The sequence below is a fragment of the Sphaerodactylus townsendi genome, linkage group LG12, assembly GCF_021028975.2.
Source record: "Sphaerodactylus townsendi isolate TG3544 linkage group LG12, MPM_Stown_v2.3, whole genome shotgun sequence".
NCBI lineage: Eukaryota > Metazoa > Chordata > Lepidosauria > Squamata > Sphaerodactylidae > Sphaerodactylus > Sphaerodactylus townsendi.
Window position 1 is genome coordinate 32,893,950 of NC_059436.1, and position 15,878 is coordinate 32,909,827.

Genomic DNA, 15,878 nt, shown 5'->3' on the forward strand with positions numbered 1-15,878 from the left:
GGAAGAAGGCTGGGGAAGCTGGGACGGGTGGGGAGCAGCTGCTCACTTGGGCAATACTGCTGCCATCAGCTGTGTGGCAGGCAGGCAGCCACACACACACTCCCTTTGCCTTTGTGATTGCGTGGCACGCTTCCAGCTGAATGGCCCTAATGTATGCACTCCAGGATGTATAGAAATCTAAATATACAAAGCCCCTCCTCACCGGCTTGCCGCTCTCATCTGACACAAGAGATCTTTAATTGATTCCTTGTTTCCCTCCACGGTGCACTGGTCAAGGCTGCTTTTCTTTTTTGGTTTGGTCGCTTGTTTTATTTCTTGCTGAGCCACCGCTATTAAAAGCAGGAGACGCATCCTTCAGGGGCTGAAGAAGTCACTCCTTTCACACCACCAAACAAAAAGGACAGTTGCCGATTTCATCTGGCGCATGTTCACAACATCTCACCACCAAACCCTCCTCTGAAAAGTCCAGGGAGGCACACTTTCTTCTGGGGGTGTCAAGATTGCGTACTGTGTCCCTTCCTCCCTACACCAGCATAATCCCCCCCCACACACACACACAGAGCAGGGACAAATTCTGCTGACCGCATGGAAGCATCATATCCAGTCCCTGAGACTGTACATCACTGTCCTTTGTTGAACCAGTCCCACATCGATGTGCTGCTGCTCCCACCGGACACCAAGTAGAACAGGAACCAACCAAATGATACAGGAAGCAGGACAAGCAGAGAATAAAAGAGAAGAGAGCCAGGTGATCCAGAACCATTCACATTTATTAGTTCAAATATCTATCACTGCTAAACATGCGTTTAACACTTATTGGTCACATTTCCACAGGTAGTCAAGTCACAGAGTGGAGTGTTAGGAGCTAAGGAAGTGGGACGCAAGAAGGTTAGGACCTGCAGTGTGGCCAGGAGCAACTTTCACTGGTCAGAGCATCACAAGGGAACACTGCTGGGCCAGAGGCACCAGCAGGTCCACCTGGCACACTACAGGCTGATCCCACCGTGCGTGCAGCCCCCCCATAGCTCCTGCTCCAAAAGCATGTTAAAAAACATAACAGCTAAACATTCACTATTTGTTATGTTGCCGTGACATCCTGCTTCCCTGATTTATTACAAGGGATTATGGGAAAAATGCAATTTGGGAAGCGTGGTCAAGGAATTGCCATCCTCCTTTCCTCCTCCTGCAAGAGAGCCCCAGAATGATGTAGGCAGCAGAAAGGTGGGCCGAGAGGTAGATGCAAAGAGTAGAGTGAGGAGTTTGTGGCCATGTTGTGCTTGTGATAACATGCAGAAGTGTCTGTGCAAGTGGTGGTTGAGTGTGGAGTGCTTCAGACAACGTTCAGGTACACCCTCATTCACACCCACAGAGCTCCCACTTGTCAGCAGCTGTGGTGGTGGGCTGCACCACAACAATACCCGCTTATTCCTGTTGATGCTGATGTGGGTGCTCTGAGAAGCAAGGGAGGGATAAACACTGCCTGAAGGATACCAGACCTTCCAGTCACTGAAGAAGAAAACGGAGGCTGTCGGAGGGAAGCAGCTACCTGCAGCTGCTACTCCTCCCAGTTGCCAACAGCAGCTCCAGCCTTTCAACAGACTGGAATGCCCAGTGCAATGCTCTGCCCCTGTGCAATTCAACAACAACAATGGGTATAACAGGAAAATCCCCAATCCAGATATTTTCCCCATGGTGTTTTCACTCAAATAGGTAAAGTAGCAGCACGTTTAAAAGATCAGAAAAAGTGCGTACTGTTAATCGCACAACCTCTTTGAAAGCCCAGATAAACAGGATGTCGCCGGAAAGAGGTAAGTTTCGAAGTGGAAAACTGAGCCTGAATGGTGAATGCCATCACCGAATCCAGTACAAGACATTTGCATACATAGGAAAGAAAAACCATCTATCACAAAGGCTCAGTTGAGGTCCAGGGTAGCCCACTTGGGCCTTTTCTCTACTCCAGCCAGTGGCTTCTTTCTCAGGCTTGCTTGGGGGGAGGGAGAGGGAGATCAAAAGCCTCCCTGACCTCCAAAAACAGACCCTGAATTTTGTTGCCAGAATGTAGGGAGTCCCCAAGCAGACCAAAGAAAGAAACCTACCTGGAGCAGTGACAGCCACGGGGGTTTCTCTGAGTTGCATTTAAATAGTATAATGAGCTTCAGTAAAGTCACAAGCCGCACGTAATGTAAGAACTTGTAAACTTCGCAAGCTTCAGTCAATCGTTAAGTATCATCGGATGGGATGTCACCTTGGATTCTACAATGCAAAAAAAAAAAAAAAGCTTCATCCTTCAGCTAATTGCCCCACCCTCTCCCTCCATCCCTGCCTTGCTGGGCAGGGCTGATTGCCACTAAAAAGCCTGAGAAATAGGAAGCACCACCATCTTGGTCTCCACAGACCCTGTTGCATTGGAGCCAAAAATCTAACCAATAGAGGGACAGATGGTGACAGCAATGGTCACAGGAGGAAAAGGGCTGCTGGATCTTCCCCCTCCCGCCTATTTTTGGTTTGTTTTCCTTTAGAAATAAAATAAAAGACAAAAGAAGTTCAAGTTTATAAACAACAAAAAAGTTGGTTTGAAGGACTGGACTGAATGGCAAAGGGGAATTCAGGCTCCCTGTTCAGCTTCCGAAGGAGGAAGTGGTGTCTGGAGAGAGACGTGTGCTGCTTGGGTGGCTACCTAGTTCTAAAGAGATGGCTACAGCAGCCTGACTTTATGGAAGCAACTCCTGTGGCCCAAGTTTTTACCAGGGGAGAGGAGTTGGCCTAGCCATTCTTTTTTTCCCCCGAGGAAGGGATAAAAATTAGGCCATGTTGAAAAAAACTAGCAGGGCCCTGCTACGGCAGATGGATTTTTCAAAGCCAGAGGCCCAGGAGGAAGAGCCAAAGATAATGGATGTGGGATCTTCTTACTCTGTTCTCCTTCACCCCAGTGCCCCGCTAACCTCCCAAGCACTCGCTACCGTATTGCTTACGTCCCTTTGCAGGGTGGGGGGAAATGACTGATGAGTGAAGAATAGTACAAAAAAAAATTCCAACCTTTGTAGGGTGTCCTTCAAACCAAATTCATAAATCCATCTAGTGAGTGACCTACGGTCTCTACGCCTCTAGCTACAGTTCTATTTTCTTCACATAATACCTGAGTCCGCAATGCATTACATTCACTTTACCCTTCAGCCAAACTCCCCGTCGTTAGTTAGACTCTGGTTGCAGGAGGCATTAACTGCCAGTCGCAAAGCAAGCTACCTTCTGAGCTTGCCGTTAAAGATTTAGTCTTCTGCCTCGTGTTAACTCAGTTTGGTTTTTTCGTTCCAGAGACATAAACAGTCTTTGTCAGTGGAAACTGCTGCTAGCACTGAAAAGAAGGAGCAGAGAACATGGGCGGCAAACCCCCCCCCCCCGCCCCCACTAACAGCTCCAGCTACTCAAGGCAAACTAGTATGATGTGCTCCTCCTAAGTCAAGCCACCTTTGAAAGGGGAAAGATGGTGGTGGTGGGGGGGGGGGGGTTATAGCAAACATGTGGCCATAGATCTATTAGCTTAAAAAAAACAACAACCCTTATTAACACTGCTGAAAAAAACCATCAGCAGTGGGGGGGGGTCCAGCTTCCGTTTGTGCAATATAAGTATCCCTGATGAACACGAGCAACCCAAAGGATAACGAGCCATATTGTGGAAAGCTCTTTACAAAAACAAAAATACAGCCATGTTCTGACAGGCAGGCCGACAGACACACAGAGAATATGTTCTAATCTTCCCGCTGCCCATTGAGGTATATTGTGTCAAAGTAGAAGGCCTTCCTGAGGAAAAAAAACCGCTATTTGGATCAACAGGAACAAAGCAAAGGGATCGTGACTCCAGTCTGAAGGGTCACGAAGCAACAAATCTGGTCGCAGCAGCAGCCGTTACCCGTTTTTCACTTTGCTGGCAATCAGCAGCAGCAGCAGCAGCATCAAAACCATTGAGAGGGAAGATCAACAAAATAGGCTTTTCCTTGGTGTCGCCAAGTCAGGCTTCGTCCCATGGGAGAGCGCCCCAAAGCCAAAGATGGAGGAGGCATTTCGCAAGGCCTGAGGCAGGCTCGCCTTTCAGCATGCCTTGTCCATCTGCATTCCCACACCAACCTGCATCTGATTCAACCCTAGAGAGGTGCCAAGCATCAAGCTTGCAAAAGGATCTGGGGCCTGGAGGACTCTGCAGCCTTAACATTTGGTGGTGGTGGAGAAAGCCTTTTCAAGTTCAAGCAATTTGCGTTAAAGCCTCTTAATGCGGGCAAGCCTGCGTAGCCCTTTCAACAGCCAAGGTGGTGTGATATTTTGCAAACTGTAAGGCAGGCAAGTATACCTTATAACCTATCACCTTTTGTTCCAGCTACCATGTTTCCTTCTTACAGTTGCACCCGTATGCAGGAACATAAACTGAGCTGCCAATTATGGAGCACCTGCAGGGACTTTAAACTAGAAAGAAAGAAAAAAAGAAAAAAAGGAAAAGGAAGGAAGGAAGGAAGGAAGGAAGGAAGGAAGGAAGGAAGGAAGGAAGGAAGGAAGGAAGGAAGGAAGGAAGGAAGGAAGGAAGGAAGGAAGGAAGGAAGGAAGGAAGGAAGGAAGGAAGGAAGGAAGGAAGGAAGGAAGGAAGGAAGGAAGGAAGGAAGGAAGGAAGGAAGGAAGGAAGGAAGGAAGGGTGAAGATACTTGAAGAACCATCCGGGGAGGTTCTATGGCCTATTTATTGCAGCAAAAGAACTGGGGAGTGGCTGGAAATGGCCAGCCATGCCTACCCTTTAGCTTGGCATTTCTCTAGGGCGGAACAGATCCTGGCTGCAAAGGGCAACAGGTTGCTTGATGGGATGAACACTTTGGGTGCGGCCCATGGAAAGAGCAGTTCCCGAACAGCACCTTCTCCTTGAGGTAGTCTTAGTCATCGACCCCGGCCCACCCTCCCCCCAGTACAAAAGATCTAACCCTAAAACACTGCAACAAACATCTTCACATTCTGTAAACTGCAAGAGAACACGCTGTGTTGAAGATCATACATTCAACTCTGTCGTGAAATAAATATTATAGGAAACAAGGTTTAAAAAAAAGATTTCTTGCTACGATGGCAAGGCGACCCACTGCCCTGCCACGGCCATTCCCAACCGCCTGGGCCGTGGGCTCCTCTTCTTTCCCCTTGCCGGAGGCACCAGAGTTAAGGGATGGGTGGGGTGCAACGAGAGCTCACTCTTTGCTCATGCTGGCCTTGCAGGAATGCAGCACAGCCTTAAACAGGAGGGGCAGCTGCTCCAGTGGGACGTTCACCATTTTCCCTGTCAAGGCAAGAACCCAAATGAGTTATCCCACAGCCAAGCTCATGGAGTGCCAGCTACCCTTCTTGACACGAGTTTACTTCTATTAACTGAAGCTGCAGGGATGGTCCACTTCTGCCAGGAATTGTATCACCCCATTAGCCATACCTAAAAGCACACAAGGACCCTCCCCCGATTTCTTGAGGCAAAAAGGGCAGGGACGGTTAAGTACGCCACCCCATGCAAGTGCCAAAACGGTGGGTAGCTCCTTGCAGTTGGAAGGGTAGTGGAGTTGAGTCAGTGTGCTCTTTTGATGTTCAAGTTTGGTTACAAAAGACAAAGGGCTTACTTACCTGCAATGTAGCGTATCTCTGGCAGACACATCATCAGATCTGGGAAGCGGTTTGGCTGATGCGGGTACTTGAACTCCATAAAATCCTGGCAGACATACCAGTATCTTTTGTTCAGCTGCTCCAGCTGGGATGCATTTGTCAGGCCTCTGATATCTAGGTGGAGAAGAAGTGACGTGATTAGGCAAGTTGGTCTTCATCTTTATGGTATCTCATAAGGAACCATGATACCAGTAAGCACGCGTGTCAAAAGTAAAGGATTTCAAAAGTGCTCTGAATGCCTAGGATCAACTCTTACCAGTTAGCCAAAAAATGACTTCCAAGGAAATCAAGCCTATGGAAGAAACTTCTGCCAGCTGAGAGAGAGACTTTGGAGGAGGAGAAAGAAGAAAGAGAGGGGGAGGGGTTGGATTTATAGCCCCCTTTCTCTCCTGTAAGGAGACTCAAAGGGACTTACAAACTCCTTTCCCTTCCCCCCTCACAGCAAACACCCTGTGAGGTAGGTGGGGCTGAGAGAGCTCCAAAGAACTGTGGCTAGCCCAAGGTCACCCAGCTGGTGTGTGTTGGAGTGCACATGCTCATCTAGTTCACCTGATAAGCCTCCACAGCTCAAGTGGCAGAGCGGGGAATCAAACCCAGTTCTCTAGATTAGAGTGCACCTGGTCTTAACCATTACACCACGTTGGAAGAACAGCTCAAGAGCCACCAGTTACAGTCTGGTTGAAGCCTGAGCCTTCATTCATGCAGCTCAGGTGAGTTGGGAGGACAGAGATGAGCATTTTTTCCCCCTGGGACATGGCTAATACGGAAGCTTTCCTCTATTGCAGTATCAGGTATGTCTGGGCAGCAGCCAATTTAAAATAGTTCTGCACAAATCTGAATGGAGACAGAAGCACAAGATTGTGTGAGGAACAGCAGAGGAAGTGCTCCCAGGTGCCCTACTCAGGTTAGTTGAAACTTTTCTCCCGTACATTCTTGTCTGACAAGGTTCAGGCACTGCTTTGAGACTGGTGAAAATCATTTCCTGTAACTGAGGGTACTCTGAGATACTGTGGTTTCTGAAAAAGATCACAAGTCAGGTTTTCTTCCAACCATCCTCCACTGTCAGTATTAAGTAGACTGATAGTAATTCACAGAATTACTAATAGACAGAATTTAACTGTCCCTTAAAGCACTTCTGCCTGTTTATAATGGCCTGGAATCCAGAACATTCTGGAGTGATCAATATCAAATGAAGGAAACACTCAAAACAGGTCTTTACTCATTATAACTATGGCTATTCAATCACATATCAGTACTAGCAGTGCTTTACACCAGCTCTTTCTTTCTGGTTTTCCATTACTCCCCCTGCCACTACTGTAGTGACCATTCCAAGCTAATGGCAGTACTAGTTCTGACCTGCTCTCCTGAAATTTAGCTTGACCAGCTGGGGCAAGAGGCACAAGTCAGCCCACAAGCGAAGGAGCCATCTTTTACTTTCTAGGCCAGGCAGAGGCGTGGCTCCAAGGGGGCAGCGGGGAGGGGGGCATGATGCACCAGGGGCACGCCCCTGTGGGTGTGTGGCAGGGGCGTTCCGGTGCACTGGGCGCTTTCCCACCTTGCTACGTCTCTGAGGCCAGGTTTGTTGTTATGCAACTCTGACTGCAGGGATAGAGTAAGACAAAGGAGAGGGAACCAGGATGCTGGAGCTTGTAAATAAGACAATAAGAACATGCCAAGAAAACTAACAAAACCAAACAACAGAAGAGACCAGGAAGAATACATTTGCCGCTTGTTGGGGAGCTGCCCCAAAAGCAAAGGCCCAATGAGCGAATCAGCACCCCACCTCTATTGCCCATGACCAGGTCTCAAAATCCTGTATTTTGATTGGTTGAACTGAAAACAAGGTGAGCATTCAGAGGATCCGCCTCCACTTTTAGCACCTGTGGGAACCCGTCATCATCTCAAACCAGAAATGGTCCTACAGTATGGTGCTGCTGGAGCCCCAGAAATTGTACCACAAGTATAGCAAGAGCTCCCTCGCCACCAGCTATAAAGTCAGTCCTTAATGGCCAGCCCATATTGACCCTGTGAGCACAAAGGCAGGCATATGGCAGGGAGAGAAGAGAATGTCACACCAGACACCAACTGCTCCCAACTGATTTCATATGTATGCTGAAATGTTTGTTTGCCCCATCAAATCTCTAAGTTCAGGGTAATCCAGAAGCTTAGAACCTGGTTCTTTCTCTGCAAAATCATCTGGGTTTACCATTCAGGCAATAGAGTAATGAAAAAAGAAGAGGTGACACACATACACAAAAAAGACTCTTTTTTTACTACCTTTATCTGGGGATGTTGACAGCACCTCCTTCACAAATTGTTGACAGCACCTCCTTCACAAACCTCACCTAGGCAGCTCCCAGTCCCAATTCTGCTACCAGGGAAAGAGGTACATGGCTAGTGTGTCCCTCCCTAGAGGTCTCCAAGAGCAACAGAGATGACTACAAAGGGACTAACTCTTACTGAGGCCGGCAAGGATAATCCCTTGCAGCTTTACTCACCTTGATTGAGGAAATTAATGGCTTTCATACATGCATATTCCTCATTGCTGACTTTCAGCTGGTTGAACTTGCGATACAGGTAGATAAGCCGCTCCATCACCTCCATCCCCTCTTCACTGAATCTGAACGGAAGAGAAAGGAGAGGCCTGCGTCAGAGAACACCAGAGTGAACTGCAGAACAAGAGCCAGCTGGGTGGAATGGTTAAAGTGCTAGACTAGGATCTGGAAAATGCAATTGCTGTGGTGGTAAAATGGAGGAGAGAAGAATGACGTCTGCTGTTTTGCGTTCCCATGGGAGAGCAGGATATAAAATAAACAAATAATAAACAAAAGAGACTCCAAAGTAATAGACGGCTTGCCAAGGAAGTCTGCTAGTGTACTTGCAGAGCTGCAAGTTAAAAGCTATGGATGCTAAGAGGATATTGTCTCATACCTGGGCCATCCCAGGGAAATAATGTGTTATACAGTGGCATTGAGGGTGAGTGGGTGGGTGGCGCTGAAATCCTTTTCACACCTGAGGCATCCGAGGGAGCCTCCTTGCCCAGTCTTCCTCTCCCATGTGGTGAACCCATCAGCTCCTATCATGCAAGCCGACCTGTAATTAGCTATAGCAAGGAAAGGACAGCTGCCACCAGGGGAGATGTCAGAGACTGCAAGAATCTGAAAAAACACACCAAAGAACCCCAATATCTAACCGATGGAGAGAAACAAGAGTTCTACACATTCAGGTCTAATCCTAAAGGTAAGGGTGGTCCACTGTGCAAGCACTACTGATCCGTGGGGTAACATCACAGCATAACATGCACTAGGCAGACTATTTGGAAGGAAGTGGTTTGCCACTGCCTTCCTCAGCCACCTACACTTGACTCCCAGCAAGCTGGGTACTCATTTCACTGACCTCAGAGGGGTGGGAGGCTGAGTCAACCATGAGTTGGTTACCTGAAACTGACTTCCATCAGGATTGAACTCACATGGCGAGCACAGCTTTGACTGCAGTACTGCAGCTTACTAGTCTGTGCCACACGGCTCAGAGGTCTAATCCTAGCTGGGTCCTAAATGCAAATGTCTGCATACAAAGTGCAACTAACGTGGAGCATGATGCAGTCAAGAGTGTTAAATTAGAATGTAGGAGACCATGGTTCGAATCTACCATGATCCCTAGCAGGGTGATTCTTCGCTAGTCACTCTGTCAACCTCACCCAACTCACAGGGCTGTTGTGAGGATAAAATACAGGCAGGGAGAGCAATATTGCAAGTAACTTTGGGTTTTCATTGCGAAAGAAGCAAGGTATAATTATCTCATTTAAATAAGCAAGCCATCTTGACTATCCCAGCCACAAAAGGAGAAAAAAGGGCAGTTCCTCATTTTAGTAAATATTGTTAATTTTGCAAAGGTGTCAAACTCACGGCCCTCCAGATGTTATCGACTACAGTTCCCATTATCTCCTGCCAGTATCATGCTGGCAAGGATGATGGGAACTGTAGTCCATAACATCTGGAGGGCCGTGAGTTTGACATCTGTGATTTAGGGAGTCCTCAGTCAACACCTGGATAAAAGATTGCCTTGAATCCCATGGATGACATACTGATCGCTTTAGAGGGCAGGAGTGTAACCAAGTTTATTACAATCAGTACTCAATTCATGATCTATCTTGAAATATAAACCCAGAGATGACTACGCTATCAAGAAACCTCCCATCAGATTTGGAGAAGCAAAAGGTATCTTCAAAACTGCCTGTTATGGGTTTTCTGGGCTATGGTCTGGTAGTAAAAACTGGCCGTGGTCTGGCTGTTTTTGCTCATAATGTTTTGCTTGCATCTATGACTAGAATCTTCAAAAGTATGTCAAGGCAAGATGTGCCATGGAGAGAAACCCGTCTACCCCTCACATGTCTCTGAAGATGCCAGCCATAGATGCAGGAAAAAAAGTTAGGAGGAGAAACTACCAGACCATGGCCACATAACCTAGAAAACCTAAATCGCCCAGTTGATTCTGGCTGTGAAAGCCTTTGACAATACATATCTCCAAAACTACTTGCAAACATGTGGTTCTTGTTAAGAAGTATGCCCAAACCATGTATTTAGAAGGTCAATTCAAGCCAATACTGAAGGCATTCTGTCACCGGTTTCCTCTCAATTCACAGTCTCCAAAATCTCCTTATTCTGGTCAGTAGACATTCTTTATATTCTGCAGTTTACGGCCAGGCAATGTTCCTCAAAGACAGCATATGAAAGGAATCATGCAAGGTGTTTCACTAGCATCCCTAAGCAAAAGGGCCCGAGGGATCTGGACCCTTCTTCTGGCACACACCAAAAATACCTGATAGGATTCAGCTGCTGTGAAATGAAAGTAAACCTGCTGCCTGATTTGCAGGTCAGCTCTCGAGAAAGCAATCTGGGGCATGATGGGCCCTGTCTTGATGGCTAATTGAAAAAGAATGCCCAAAAACTGTTTATGCGTGCCCTGAAAGCACGGACCATGCAGGTGCAACATCAAACTACTAAATAAGTTATTGAACACCAAAATCCTTTTGTTCTGTACATTACAAGCAGCTCAGTGCTTCCAAAAGCTAGCCCCCTCCCTGCTGTATAGATGCCCAAGATGGAAAAATTAACACGTGAAGGCCCAAGTTGGTTGAATTTCTTTGTGCTCAGTCACCTCTGAATATGGCAGTGCTCAGCAGAGCCAGGCTGTAACTGGTGCAACATCTGGAATTAAATAATTAAATTCCCGATAAGAGGTGAGTTAGATGAAAAAGATGCTATAAATTTGGTGCTGTATTACAGAGGCACAAGTATGGGGGGACGGGAGGAACAGGCAGACAGGAATTGATTTAGTGAGGGTAGGAGTTTCAAGGCAACTGAAAGTGTTGCGGGTCAAGGTTTCAGAGGGAGATCAGGAAGGGACAGAGAGCTGTGTGTGAGTGTGTGGGAATTACACCTCATGCGTCATAGCAGCAGACCTAAAAAAATGAACATGTCTGCACACGACACAGCCTGTCCACATGGAAAGCTTCTGGAATGCCTCATCCATCCTTCATCTTGATCTTAGCCCCAATGCCATTTTCGCAACTCATACCCATGGGAAAAGGGACAAAAGTACATGCCCCCCGTTATGAGATACAATGGAATTCCCTCAATACCACTTTGCCAAAGGTGGGTTTACAAAGGACTGGGTTGCTGATAGCAGTTAGACAGCATGGCACATCAAAGTGGAGATAATTAAATGCCAGATTTGGGGGGTGGGGGGGAGAAGAGACAACTCCTACTGGGAGTAACTACCCCAGCATGATAGTTTGGCACATAGAAACACCCCCTCACCCGGCCAAATGATGAATTACCAGCAGGGTCACTAGGAGCATCAGCTAACCATGATGCCGCCAGTCATTCAAAACAAGTGGACTTTTTGTTCCTCAATCTAAATTTTGAAATGCTTGGAACTAGCAAACACTCTTTTACTCACAAGGCACAAAACTCAGACCTGGGAGTCACCTGCTCCAGAAAAACAGGGCTAGCAGTAAGTTAATTTCTATCTCCTCCATCCAGAACTAGAGGCAAAAGGGTTCTGAAAAGGGATGAAAAGCAGAGCAAAGGAAAGGCAAGCATCCCTCACTCAAAGGAACGGCTGAAGATGAACAAACTCCTCCTACAGGAGTCAGTGCTTTTCCACTGTGGAAGTACATTGGTGAGCAGTCCAATCCATAAATGGGAGCTGCAACGTTTCCAGTATCCAGTGAATGGTCTCAGCCTGAGAACCTCTATTCTTCCTATCTATAATACAAGTTTAATCATACTGGTTCTCTTTACTATGTAAGATAATGTAGCCAAAGCAGTCTGCAGATTTCAATCTTATTTTTTTTTAAATAGACAATACCTTCCCAGGAAGGAGGATACCTTCAGGACAACATCTTCCTGCTCCCTCAGAAGAGGGTTTCTGTGACCTTCCCCAAGCAATTTCAGCTCTGTTCCAATTGCATGGTAGAAACAAGCTTTTTTTGTTCATTCAGGTGTCCTGGTATGGATCACTTGGGGATCCCTGAGCAACACAGAGTGACGAACCCAAGCTCAGTTGTGGAGTTAATGGCAAAGTTACCCTGCACAAGGTTGCAGCCACCTCCCCCCTCACCTGTGCAGCTCATCATCCGAGGGAGAGTACTTGGAAGTCACGTCTGCCAGATCCCCAAATATCTGCTTGCTGTAAACTGTAAGGGAGGAGAGCAGGAACAGCTCCTGCCATGTGGAGCTTAAGAGGCAAGTGTAGTCCTTGATGGAGAGTTCACAGAAGAAGGGCAGCTTCTTGATCCAGGCTATCTGCCGAAACAGCAGCTCATCCGCCAGCCGACAGAGCAGCGCAAAGAGCTCGGCCTGAGTCACCTTGTACCTGCAGGGGCAGTCAAGGGAGAGAATAAGAGAAGGTGTCAGAAAAACAAACAGGCAGCTAATGTTCAATGTTTGTTTTTCTGACACCAATGGGCTTCAGCTGATGGCAGCACCCCCCGGTGGTGAAAATTGGGACTGACTCATCTGATTGTCATGTCCTACTCCTGATTATAGGAGACGGGAGAACTTCAGAGCTGGCTTTGGACCACTAAGCAGGTTTGGCAACCCAATCCTAGAAAGAGGCATGACAATTTTCTGTGCCCCCTTTAAGAAGAAAAAGAAGAATTGGATTTATATCCCCCCTTTCTCTCCTATAAGGAAACTCAAAGGGGCTTACAAATTCCTTTCCCTTCCCCCCTCACAACAAACACCCTGCGAGGTGAGTGGGGCTGAGAGAGCTCCAAAGAACAAGGTCACCCAGCTGGTGTGTGTTGGAGCGCACATGCTAATCTAGTTCACCTGATAAGCCTCCACAGCTCAAGTGGCAGAGCAGGGAATCAAACCCGGTTCTCCAGATTAGAGTGCACCTGGTCTTAACCACTACACCATGTTGGAAGAACAGCTCAAGAGCCACCAGTTACAGTCTGGTTGAAGCCTGAGCCTTCATTCATGCAGCTCAGGTGAGTTGGGAGGACAGAGATGAGCATTTCCCCCCCTGGGATATGGCTAATACAGAAGCAGCAGAGCAGGGAATCAAACCCAGTTTCTCCAGATTAGAGTACAGCTGCTCTTAATCACTACGCCACTGGTGCTGAGCTCAACCCAAGGCAGTTCCTTGTTCCTGATTTTGTTTTCAGTGCCTGGACCCAATATGGCAACATTTGTCTGTGCCAAGAAATCTCAATGAGTTACTTTAAACAAACTCTAGTCACTGTGTGCTTTTCATTTAAATCCACAAACTATAAGCACTTATCCACAGAGAAGGAAGGGCCAGGGGCCTCCCAGCCCATAGGTACAAAGAAGCAAGTCCCACAGGCTGCCGTATGCTTGCTGCAAGCCAGAGATCTCAAGCACTATGACAGCTCAGGCAAGCAAGCCAAGCAAGGAAGGGGGAGCCACTCACCCATCTTCAATCAGCATTGGGGTGCTCAAGGGCTCCAAGTCCTCTGCTGACACCAGCTGGCTGATGAGGAGGCCATGGGACTGAGGGTCAAGGCTTCGAGGCTGAGGTGGCAGCAGGGCGGTATGAGCAGGGCAGCTCAGAAGGTGCGGAAGGTACTGATGGTGTGCAGATACTGGTGTCCCAATGTACTGATCCCTGAGTGCAGTGAATCCATTCAGCTCCACAGACCTACTGGAAAATACAAGGCAGCTTTGAGAGACTAGAGGGGAAGAAGCCCAACCAGGTGACTCCACTTCAAAGGAAAACCTTGAAAAGTCCATGAGCCCACAGTACTTATGAAGAAAAAGTGTTGGATTTATAGCCTCCCTTTCTCTCCTATGGGGGACTCAAAAGGGCTTACAAACTCCTTCTCCTTCCCCTCTCACAACAAACACCCTGTGAGATAGGTGGGGCTGAGAGAGCTCAGAAGAACTGTGACTAGCCCAAGGTCACCCAGCTGGTGCATGTGGGAGTGCACAGGCTAATATGAATTTATTTCCAAAGATACTCTTCAATTCTGAGCACATAGTTTGCTATCTTTGGGAAGGCATAAAAGCAAGAGAAGAGACCTTGTGGAAATATTATGCGGAGGCAAGTAAAAATGGCTTCACGCTACCCAACCAAGTCATAAATGTTTTGTCCCTCCCAAGTCCCACCTTGAAGATGGAGTTGAGAAAGGGGAGGGCTGGTTGCTCTCAGACACGCCGTTGCCAGGAGAGCTGTTGTCACTGTCCCCGTTGTTGCTCCAAGAGATATTGGCTTCCCCTTCAAATTCTTGCCCAGACATGATGCGCTCAATCTCTTCCTCAGATATCTTTCAGGGAGGAAAGAAACAAACTGCAGTTAATGCTGCTGTTTTCTAAAGTCAAGCAGGACTGATTACTTCATGATGCAGACAAGTGTACCCTCCCAGCACTCCATAGCAGCTCCAGGAGCAGAATTCAGGGCTTCGTTTCTCTTGGTCCCAGACTTGGGAGTTTTCCCTCCCTACAGAATGTTTGATGCCCAGCTCCCACAGGATGGAATAAGTAGGGGAGAAGCTTCCAGGACAGAGAGCAAGAGAGCTGCTTAGCACTTCTTGCTGCTGAGAATAAAAGCTCTGTACACAAACATCTCCTGTGGTTTAGAAACAAGCAACTTTCCTACCTTATCCTTGCAGAAATGCTTTTGGAAATACACAGATGTCTGGGCCAGGGACAGTACATAGAAACAAGACCTCTCTCCTTTGTTTGCTTGACATATTCATCCTTGGCTTCCACAGGGCTGAAGGAGGATTGAAATGAAGCACACTAGAGAATTACAGCTGACTGTAAGACTCTGGCTGCTCACCCAAGCCTTGCAAACATCAGAAGGGCTAAACTTCCCCAGGCTTCCTCCATGTTATGTCCTGCCCCCTTTTCTTTGGCAGGAGACAAGAGTTGGTCTGCCATTACTGAGCATAGACAAGCCTCTCTGGAAGGAAGCCAGGTAGCACAACATCTTAACAAGCCACAATACTCTAGTAAGGGCAACTAGAACAACCATTGGACACTTACCATGAAGGGTCCTTCTCCTCTGAGCGAAGGAGGATATCTCCTTATTGGTGTATCCCACCGGCTTGCCGGAGAGGCAGGAAGTAAACTTCAGCTTCCTGTTTCCCGTGGGAGACCCCTCCTCCTTCTTCAGTTTTGGATACTTCTGACAAGCAGTGCAGATAAGATAGACCCCCTCAGAACCCCAACAGGAACCAGGTAGGAAGGAGATTAAGGGGCTGAGGGGAGAGGAACAGATCCCCCACCAGGCTGTAACCTGACTAACAGGAAACAGAACAAACAAGGCAACTGTCCCCTAGCCCCAACATCCCCCCACAGAATTAACAACTGAATTTTTTTGTCTGTCAGGTGGGCGAGATGTCCTCCTTCACTCAGAGGAAAAGGACCCCTCATGGCGAAGGTTGATATCGAGGACCACGTGGCCGCTCTGCAAACCTCCAACACCGAGGCATCACCAGCGAATGCTGTGCTGGTTGCTGCCGCCCGAACTGAGTGTACCATGATGCCCCCAGGTGGAGCCAGCCCTGAGCTCGTACAAGCTTCCACTATGCATTCCCTCAGGCACCGCTCAATGGCGTGGCTGGATATCCTTTTCCCCTTGTTGGGAGGGGTCAGTGAGATGAACATGGCAGCGGTGCTGTTCCCCAGCCAGAGAAAGCCTGCCAGCAATGCTCCTTGGCAAGATGAAATCAA

At 47.8% G+C, this 15,878-nt stretch overlaps 1 protein-coding gene across 6 annotated transcripts in view; it reads right to left on the bottom strand.

Moving 5' to 3' along the window:
* Positions 1-2,503: 2,503 nt before the first annotated feature.
* The window catches only part of NR6A1 (nuclear receptor subfamily 6 group A member 1), a 118,435-nt gene continuing 105,060 nt past the window's right edge, over positions 2,504-15,878 (bottom strand). For 4 of the 6 annotated variants that reach the window (XM_048512573.1, XM_048512575.1, XM_048512577.1 and 1 more), the window contains 6 exons: positions 14,310-14,467; positions 13,615-13,845; positions 12,298-12,552; positions 8,172-8,293; positions 5,635-5,787; positions 2,504-5,302 (listed from right to left, as the gene is read on the bottom strand). In XM_048512573.1, coding sequence (XP_048368530.1) covers positions 5,214-5,302; positions 5,635-5,787; positions 8,172-8,293; positions 12,298-12,552; positions 13,615-13,845; positions 14,310-14,467 — 1,008 coding nt within the window. In that variant the 3' untranslated portion in view covers positions 2,504-5,213. The remainder of the gene's footprint in view (positions 5,303-5,634; positions 5,788-8,171; positions 8,294-12,297; positions 12,553-13,614; positions 13,846-14,309; positions 14,468-15,878) is intronic. The other 2 variants (XR_007245895.1, XM_048512574.1) reach the window with 2 other exon arrangements.